Raw genomic sequence first — 10,104 nt, forward strand, 5'->3', positions numbered from 1 at the left:
GATTGTCCTTGAGCAACCAGCCCTTCTCCAGTCAGGCAAGGCTGGAAGGCAAGCCCAAATGTGGATGAAGGGGAGTGCTGCTTCCAACACAGCCCTCTGGGCCCTGCACTTAGCAGCTTCAAGGGCTCGGCCCCTCTTGGGAACCAGGTGAAGCTCAACTGTAAGTTCTTTCCACTTGTCTATTTATGCACTTCAGTTACAGTTGGGTTTCAGGAACGCTGCCGTCTACCCCTTCCTTACAGGGCACTAACAAACTAAAGAATTCAAAGTTCAGCTTGGGGAACCAATACGGGTTCCTTCGGTTCCTTACAGAACCTAGGTGAGGAGCTACTTAGAGTGTGGATGACCCTAAAGCCACCCCAGCATGGATGGCAGTTTCCCCATCGATGCGTATATGGGGGTCCCCCTATTTTCTGTTAACCTTCACACTATAGACTCAAGCACCTCCTAAGCCCACAAGGTCATGAGCGGTTATACACATTGGGCTGAGTGGTGCAGGAGAGGGTGGCTGGAACCAGCAGGCACCTTTGTCAGTGGTCCCTGGGGCAGCTGGAGATGATGGCTCTGACGCTCAAGGGTGAAAACTGGAGAATCAGTCTGGGAGCCCTTCTGGGTGCTCCTTTCATCATGGTGGTGAGCCCACAAACGTCGGTTCCGTGGCTTCCAGACCCCTCCGAGGCAAAGAGCCCCAGCTAGGTTTTCTTCTATCACCATATTATTCCTGTCAGTTCACACACTAAAACAAGAACTTGGCTTTCACTCTCCAGTGTTCCTGGTAGACTATTCCTCAAATTAGCCTCCTGTAAATTCTTGTTACATTTTCTTTTTTATTTCTTAAGACAAAAACTGTCATTATTTTGTGACGGATAATGCCAACATCACAGATTTGGGGTGACTGTGCCGTCTGGCGTTTCTTTGCTTGCTTTGTGACATTTGAGACTGTAAATTGCTCTGCGTTCCTTCAGACGTTATCTACAGGAAGCTGTCGAACCTGGATGGAGCATGAATGTCTCAGGGAATGTTTAGTTACTTATTTTTTGTGTTAGTTTCTACTTTTCCTAGTTTGCTGTCCCAGAATGCCTTGTAAGACCTCTCTTTTTTTTGGAAATCACTGTATGTGGAGGATGTTCCCGCTCAGTGTATAGAAAAGCACATTCCTCTGGCTGACCACTTCAATTTCCCCAGAATGCAAGACAGCCAAGGCAGCTGTGTTGCGGGAGGCAGAAGGGAGTTCACTCAGGGAAGCAATGCCAGAGCTGACCCAGCCTTGTTCCTCAGTAGCCAGTGAGTAGCCACGGGTCTCAGAAGGTGGAGATGGGCTTTGCCTGGGGCTATCCAGGTTCTGCTTGCTGTTGGGCGAATTCTCATTTCCCCAGAGTGACACACTTGTATGGATGTCAAGTTACTGGGTCCCTCCAGTCTAAGGCCTAGGCGAGGAGTCGTCACCAGGGGCTCAGTGGGCGAGGCTGTGTGGTTTACAGTGTGCAGAGTTCAGGCAGAAGAGACCAGGGTGAGCGATCACAACGCCCAAGAGGGAATTGAGAACCTCTCTGACAGGCTTCTCCTTCATCTGCCCTTGAGCACGGGGTCCTCCCAGGCTGGGGCGGAGGGGGGCGGCAGCGGTGGGGAGCAGCGTGACCTTGAGTGGGCACGTCTGCATCTGGAATGCTGCGGAAATCCGCGTCTTTCTTGGGTTGGCCAGGAAGGGATCAGGTTACCTTCTGGTCTGTCAACGGAGGGGCTCCCCGTCGGGATAGTCAGCCTAGGACTGACTGAGGGGCCCCAGCCGGTCTTCGGTCGGGGAGTGGGAGGGGTGCCGAGCAGAGCTGGGAAGCTCCGGGGGACCCACGGGAGGAAAGAGGCCCGGAAGAGGGGCTGGTGGGACAGGCTGCAGCCGGGACAGCGTGCGGTGGTGGAGAGCGAAGCCGCGAAGCTGGGGCTGAGGCGAAGAAACACGCGGGACCGAGACCCGTGACCCTCGGCGGCGGCGGGACGGCGGGTGGGTCTCTCCTCTAGGGCGCCACGGGGACGTGCGCGCGCCCTCGGCCTCGCGCCCCGCCCTCCCGTCCTCCCCGCGCCGCCTCCCAGCGCCATTCCCGGAGTCCCCTCGTCCCGGCCATGGAGGGTCTGGTGCTGCGCCCGGCCAAGTGCTACCGGGTGGTGCTGCTCGGCAGCGTAGCGGTGGGCAAGACGGCGCTGGCCACGCAGTTCGCGTGCGGCCGCTTCCCCGAGCGCTGCGAGCCGTCGGTGGAGGAGCTGTTCAGCAAGGTGATCGAGGTGAACCGTGTTCCCGCGCTGCTGGAGATTGTGGACACGGTGGGCGCCGAGCACCTGGTCACCCTCAAGGACCTGTACATCAGGAACAGCGACGGCTTCGTGGTGCTCTACAGCGTGTGCAGCGAGGCCTCGTTCCAGGCCGTGCGGCCGCTGCGCGAGCGCATGGGCCGACTGCGGGGCTCGCGCGCCGTCCCGCTGGTGCTGGTGGGCACCAAGGCCGACCTGGACGCCGAGCGCCAGGTGCTGACGGCGCAGGGCCGCGCGCTGGCCCGAGAGTGGCGATGCCCCTTCCTGGAGGTCACGGCCAAGAGCAAGATGATGGTGGACCGCGTGTTCACGCAGGTGGTACGCGAGATGGAGGCCCTGGCCCCGCCGGTGCAGGAGGCTCCCCGCATCCCTAACGTCCTGGAGATGTGGCCGGCCGAGAGGTTCATTGGCTAGTGCGTTGTTGTCGGCCGGTTCAGAGCCTTTTCCAAGAAAGTTACCGAACCGTAAACAAGGGGCTGCTTCTATATTTTCATCCCAAAAGGTGCTTCAATCTGCCTACGTGTCTTTCTTCAATGTTTGGCAAAAACTTTTGCAACTCCCCCCTCCTCCCCTCGTTGACCGCCGACGGTGCTATAAGAAGAAACCAAAAATGGCATCTTTCTGTAAAGAGAATTTACGGCCGTTCTTCAGTCAGCTTGTTTCTGAACTCCCCCACCCCACCCCCACCCCCGTCTAATTTTTGTAAATAGCAACTTGTGAGCTTTGGATTGGTTGGAAGTCTGCACTAAAGTCAGGTTTTCTTCAGTTGCAGGAGGTTTTCACTCTCCTTTTTACAGCCTTGAATCCAACAGTAAGATTTTCCTCAACATGAATTCCTAAATATAGCTATGACTTATGCCGGGTTGGTTTGAAAGGGGATACTGTATGGGGGACAACTGTGCCCACACACAAAGATAGCTCAGCCCTGCCTTGTAATTGACATTTAGTTGGTTTCTACGTCCCTACATTGGAAATAAAATTAGAAGTTGGTAATTTTTAACATGTGTCTTTCTAGCTTCTGTGTAAACCTATAATCCATAAAGCTTTATTTTTTTTTAGCGTTTTATTTTTATTGTATGTGTGTGATGCTAGTACATATGTATGTGGGCACATGTGTGTAAGGGGACAACCAGGTTTTGGTCCTCCCGTTCCCCCTTGTTTGAAACAGGGTGTCTGTTTTTTGTTTACTGACTTCCAGATTCTTCTGTCTCCTGGGCACATCTTGGTAAAGGAGTACCGAGATTACAGTACAGGCTGGGATTTGAACTCAGGTCCTCAGGCTTGGACAACAAGTGATTTCCCTATTGAACCATTTCCCCAGTCTCTAATTCCTAAAGTTTTCCCATACCTTGTCTTTGAGTTATTTTCCAGGAAACAAAAGTTTTCAAGGAGGAAGGAGCAGCGCCCCATCTCCTGGTGTATTTCTACGGAAGTGCTTCCAGGAGCCAAGGGCGTGTGTGTGTGTGTGTGTGTGTGTGTGTGTGTTTTCTTGTTTTCTAGATTCATACTTTTTTTGACTGAATAGCTCGACGTGGGTGGCCATGTGAGGGTCTTTCTGTGTCATTTCCCTGTGACAGGAGCTCTTTAACACATCAGTTTACTAGTGTTGAGTGTTTAAAATCTGCTCTCCGGAATGTGTGCCTGCACAGTGAAGTTCTCCCTAGCTGCAGCCTAGGTTCAACTACTCTAGGAACCCCACCCATTGGAATGCGCTTCTAAAACAAACCAGCAAGCTTTAGCCTTCCTGTGACCTGAAAGAGTTAACTCTGTGGAAGGGAAGTAGGTGGACTAGTGATGCGACAGATTCGGTTCACTTCTATTTATATGATATATGATACTTAATAGAAGGTTAGAGTTCTTCCCTTTAATGTAAAGAGCATGTTTGAGAACCCAGCTACAGATTCGCCTAGAGAGTGCTAGCTGGCTAGGTTGCCCTGCCTTCACTCTTCCTCCCTGTCCTGAGACAGGTTGGCTCAGGAGCCTCATTTTGCAACCCATCACACTCACACAGACACACACACACAGACACACATACAGAGACACAGAGAGAGAGACACACACACAGATACACACATACACAGAGGCACACACACACACCCTTGCTGGCCCTCCTACCAGACCGCAACCATCTCTCTAAGGCCATTTCAGGGATGAGGAGGACTATGGGGGAACAATGGGGAGTGCTTTCCAGGCCTTGGCCATGGTCAAAGCCAGTCGGCTCCTGGAGCAGAGGGAATCTAAGATTCTCCATGCACTGAACAGGGCTCTGCAGAGAACACAGTCCCTAGCCTGGGCGGGGGGGGGGTAGGGAGGGAGGCTGGCCCTAGGACTAGAAGCTGGGTGGCCTCTTCCAACTCTCCATTGGCTTGTGCTGAGGCCTTCAAAATTGCTTGTATACCCCTGCATCCCAGTCCTTATAAATATTAGGCCTTGATCCAATAAACGTTCCCAGCCAGTCTTTTCTGCTGTTGGACTTCTGGGATGACCTCAGATACCCCCAGTCAGATCCAAGTTTCCAGTTGAGAGTCCAGGGCTCTTCCTGGCTGGCTAGTGGACCAAATGAAGGAGAAGGGTGTGAGGCCAACTCCTCCGCCCTCAGGAGTGTGTTCAGGAGTGCAGAGGAAGCAACTTTTTAGGACACACACACACACACACACACACTTAAAGGCATATATACAAGATTATACACACACAGTTAAAGATACACCCCAGGATTTTCCTTCATATATTTCTAACATCTGTATGTCAGGCATAAGTGGCCTCTGTCTCTTCAGTGGCAGGGGGCTAACTGACTAACCGACTCCAAAGTGAATTCACAAGGGGTCGTCAGGGTGCTCAGCGCTTGCAGGTACAGTTCCCAGGCCAGGCATCTTGGGCTGGGATGAAATGACCTTCCCAGGGCTTGACCCTGTTGCCCTGCCTGGTTCAACTAAAGAGTATGTCCCCTAAGTGGCCAGGTGTCAATTGGAGGAGTGGAGAGTGGGAAAGAGGAAGGCAGTGAGTGCTCCTTCCCCTCTGTGTGGGATTAGGGCTGCTCTGGTGTAGGGAATTCTTTTGGGGGTTTAAAATGACATCACTCCTCTCCTGAGAAATACCCACTCCTTTTCCAGTGTGACAGTGCATACAGTCGGCCTTGGTAACTATCTCATGGTAACACGATGTCACCCTGCGGCAGCAGTCTCTGAGATGCCCCAGTGACGCCCTCTTCCCAGCATTTTTTCCCTGTGGTGACCTCGGTCTCAAGGCTGGTCTGTTAGAGCTCTTTATTTCAGACCATAGAATGACCTGAGTGACGGGAAGCCACTTTCAAAACCACACCACAAAAGGGTCAACCTGTGCCCTGCTTGCCCCCTTGAAAACACACACGTGCTATGACAGGCTCTGTGGACACAGCAAGGGGCTGTTGTCTCCAGTCAGCAGCAGCCTCCCAGACTGGACTGAAAATGGGTTCTTCCCAGTCGCCATGAAGATTCTGGTGTCCTGATGACACCCCCAGAGGCACAATCAGATAAGACCCAACTCAGTACTCCAGGTTTCCAATCCCCAGAACACTGAGAATTCACACATAACTGTTCCCAGCCCTGAGGTCGAGACAGTTTTGATGTTTGTATCAGTAGCTACCCCTGCATCAGTAGGTACTCAATATAGCTATGATGCTAGATGAGGTTGTAACTGGAGGTTTCTCTCCCTCCCACCAGTCCCTGAATAACCATTCTGAGGCTTGATATTAATTGTAAACTGTTTGGCATATTATCTCAGGCTTATTATTAACTAGCTCTTACAACTCAACTCATTTCTATTATTCTATATTTTTGCCACGAGGCTTGTGACTTGTTACCTCACATCTTGCTTCCTCTGTGGCTACTGGCATCTCCCTGACTCTGCCTTTTTTCTCCCTGTGTCTCTGTTTGGAGTTCCCATCTGTCTCTGTTCCGCCTGGCCATTGGTCAAATCAACTTCTTTATTAACCAATGATAATGAAACATATTCACAGCATGCAGAGAGCTCCATCGGGGTTGCTGGCAGCAAACCTCTGAAAATGTAGACACCACGCACTCTGAGGAGTGTGGTAGCCAAAGGTAAAAGCTCTCCAGATAGAGGCACTTTGAGAATGCCGGGTGTGGGAGAGGGCTCAGAAGGAAGTGAATGATTTGTTACTGAGAATTGCAGAATAACTCATACTTTAGCCCTGTTGCGCCCAGTGGGAAATTGAAAGGGGCCCACTGCAGCCCATGGCCTGGCGAGGTTTCCCAGCGGAAGGCTGAAGGTGTTGCTTGCTTTTATTTTGCTGTGAAGAAAGACAGAAACAAGATGACTGCTACACAAAAGGACAGACTCTCCAAGCCATCCTGCTGACCTCCCCATGTATAGCTCGCACACACTTCTGTATAACCCCCGTGGCCCGAAGGCTCACTCTACATGTCCCCTTCCTTTAGTCCACGCTGGTTACGTCCATGCTGATGATTTTTCAAGAACCTTCATGGACCTCTGTGATTTGAGGTCAACCCATTAGAGAAAAGACACCCCTAAAAGTCTTTGAGAATAGCCCTTCTCTACTTTGGGCTTCTTTCGTTGGTGTGTCAGGGACCAATACCCCCAGTTTCCTACAGGTCCTATTGATTGGGTATGCCAACTTCCTTAAGGACCTTTACCTTTTAAAAAATGTTCATTAAAATATTTTTAAAGGTTATTTTATTTTATGAGTACAGATGTTTTGCCTGCTTGTATGTCTGTTCCCCAAATAAGTACATTACTCTCGGAGGCCAGAATGAGGCACCAGTCACCTAGGACTGTGAGCCACCATGTGGAGGCTGGGAATCAAACTTGGGTCCTCTGCAAGAGCAGCCAGCACTAATAACTCTGCCATACACACCCCATTTTAAACATTGATTTATTTATTTATTTGTTTTTTGGAGTCAGGGTTTCTGTGTAGCTTTGGAGCCTGTTCTGGCACTCGCTTTGTAGACCAGGCTGGCCTCGAACTCACAGAGATCCGCCTGCTTCTACCTCCCGAGCGCTGGGATTAATGGCATGCACCACCACTGCCCGGCCTTAACATTTATTTGTAGATGTATCTGACATAGTATGTGTGTGGAGGTCAGAGGACAATTTACAGGAGTTGGTTCTCTCTTTCCACCATAAGAGTACCAGGGATTGAACTCAGGCTTGGCGGCAGACATAACCTTCTGTGTGGCTGAGAACTGCTGAGGCCGGAGCTCCAGTCTAACCACTGTGTGGAGGTGGAGGTGGAGGTGGGGGAGAACCAGGCAAGCTATCTCTGAGTTTCATGGAGCTGCAGACCACAGGATACTGCACAAGAGATCCTGTGTGCTTGGGGAACCACACTTCTGGTGTGCCTCCTTTCCGATATTTCATAGAATTCTGCGGGCTAAAGCTTGGGGCTCTGTTTTCAGGCCACAACGCATTCATCTGGCACTATCTTGGTTTATCTGGAGTGATTAATATGGTCCAGAATTGATATCATAGCTCGGGAGTGGCTGCAGTGGCCACTGAAACCTAGCTTCTCTCTCCGCCATAGAAGAGAACAAGAATAAGTTCAACTGAAGAGAAATTGATTTCTCTGTGGAAGCAGCACAGTCATTCAGTTATGTGAAGAAGTGGATCTGCGGATGCTCAATGCGAGGCTGGATGGTGCTTGCTCAATCCTCCACTGCACAGCGGCTCCTAGGGGGTTGGATTAAAGGTAGAACTGCTAGATCCCGTGGGCACAGGATGGACTTCACTTCCTTTACCATGAAATCAACTCCCTGACCAGAGATAGAGAAGCCTGAGGTTTAACCCACCTTCTCCAAAGCACTTCCCCAAGCCAGGAGGCTAAGTGAGCTTTTGATGAGAGTGAAGTTCAGGTTTTGCGAGGAGGCGGGGTGGGCAGGCTGCAAAACAACAAGGGCCAGCCACATGAAGTCTTTGTCTATTGAGGCAGACATGAAAAATGCATTTTGTCCAGGGTAACGTGAGCCCTGGCATGAAAACCAAGCCCTGCCGAAGAAGGTCTGGCCTTTCATCATTTTTTTTTTTTTTTGAGATACTATGAAGACCAGGCCTCACATGTTCTGGGATTAAAGGTAGGCACCGCCATGCCCTGCCTCCAGTGCCTGCTGATCACTGCATGATTATTACTGAATGTAATTTTGTCATACAGAAGAAAATATTAAAAATTGATTTAGCTGGGTGGTAGAGGTGTACACTTTTAATCCTAACATTCAGGAGACAAAGGCAGGTAGATCTCTGTGAGTTCAAGGCAAGTTTAGTTTACAGAGTGAGTTCCAGGATAGCCAGGACTATACAGTGAAACCTGTCTCAAATTTTTTTGATCCCTTCTAGATACCATACCAAATTTCCAAAACATTATTATACTTAATTTTCGTGGAAGGTCAGAAATCAAAGCTGAAATGCTATCTAAAACCAAATCTCTATTACCTACACTAGTGGTCAGGAGTCCAACCTAAATCATTCAAATCATTGATTTTTATATGAAATACACTTGTATGTATATAGCTATTCTTTGTTCTTTCTAACCCGTCTCATCCATCTGAGTGCCTTAATAGGTAATAAAAAGTAAAAAGACAAACCATTTACAAATAATACTGGCTACACTCCGTTCATCATACACAGCATCTCTACCTTTATCCCCGTGAGCCAAGCCATCATTACCTCCAATCTGAACTATTGAAATAGCATCTTCACAATTCTTGTCCTTACCCCACTATCATCTAGTCTCCTGATAAAATATAAGTCAGATCAGGACCCTCATCAACTCAAAAGCTTTCAGTGTCTCATCTCAGTCATAAAAAATTAAAAAATTCCCATATCATTTATTGTGTACCACCATGCCCAGCCTCCAGTGTCCCACCGTGCCCAGCCTCTGGTGTGCCACCATGCCCAGCCTCCAGTGTGCCACCGTGCCCTGCCTCCAGCGTGCCACCGTGCCCAGCCTCCAGCATGCCACCAAGCTCAGCTTCCAGTGTGCCACCGTGCCCAGCTTCCAGTGTGCCACCATACCCAGTCTCCAGTCTTCTTCGTTGAGTAAAGTGCTCACAATTAACTTTTCATATATGGCCTTTGTTATGTCAAAGTAGCTTCCTTACAGCCCCCATTTGTTGAATGTTTTTATCATGAGGTGGTGTTCAGTTTTGTCTAGTGGTTCCTAGTTTTCTTAAGATTTATGTGTGTGTGTGAACATGTGTGTGTGCATGTGTGTGCAATTCTTTCATGTGTTTGCAGGTTCTAGTGGAGACCAGAAGATTTACTGGAGCTGGAGCTACAGACATAACGATGTAGGTGCTTGGAAATAAATGTCCGTCCTCTAGAGAACAATAAGAACTCTTAACTGCTGAGCCATATCTCAAGCCCTGCTTTTTCTGTATTTTTGTTTGTGTTTTTGTGACGTGGTTTCTCTATGTAGCTCTGGCTCTCTTGTGTGCACAGGCTAGCCTCAGACTTACAGAGATCCACCTGCCTTTCCTTGCCAAGTCCTGAGGTTAAAGGCGTGTGATGCCCCACCATGCCCGGCCTCCAGCACCTGCTGCTTCTGTTTCGGTTGAGATGAATGTGCTTGGCCCCTTCATCCTGACTTCTAATACCGTGCTTCAACTCAGCAGTCAGGTAAAGGCTGACTGTGTGGTCCCAGCACAGCAAGGATGTTTGAGATAGCATGACAGCTAAATGAACATACGACTTCATGTTTAGCTTTTCTTAGCTTTGACCCAGGCACAGCTGACTGTATTGACTGTCATCAGTTTACTCTTTAGCTCTGTGAGCAGTTTGGGGCCCAAGCTG

The 10,104-nt window shown here is 49.8% G+C and overlaps 1 protein-coding gene across 1 annotated transcript; it reads left to right on the forward strand.

Annotated features, from left to right (window-relative positions):
* Positions 1 to 1,642: 1,642 nt before the first annotated feature.
* LOC125398596 (ras-related protein Rap-2a-like) lies at positions 1,643 to 3,304 on the forward strand. Its single transcript, XM_048431499.3, has one exon. The coding sequence runs from the start codon at positions 2,119 to 2,121 to the stop codon at positions 2,716 to 2,718; it is 600 nt and encodes a 199-aa protein (XP_048287456.1). The 5' UTR covers positions 1,643 to 2,118; the 3' UTR covers positions 2,719 to 3,304.
* Positions 3,305 to 10,104: the final 6,800 nt, after the last annotated feature.

The sequence above is a fragment of the Myodes glareolus genome, chromosome 11, assembly GCF_982192425.1.
Source record: "Myodes glareolus chromosome 11, mMyoGla1.1, whole genome shotgun sequence".
Lineage (NCBI taxonomy): Eukaryota > Metazoa > Chordata > Mammalia > Rodentia > Cricetidae > Myodes > Myodes glareolus.

What these genes read in the sequence shown, in the direction of transcription:
- LOC125398596 (XM_048431499.3), top strand. Translation starts at nt 2,119, where the DNA reads ATGGAGGGTCTGGTGCTGCGCCCGGCCAAGTGCTACCGGGTGGTGCTG.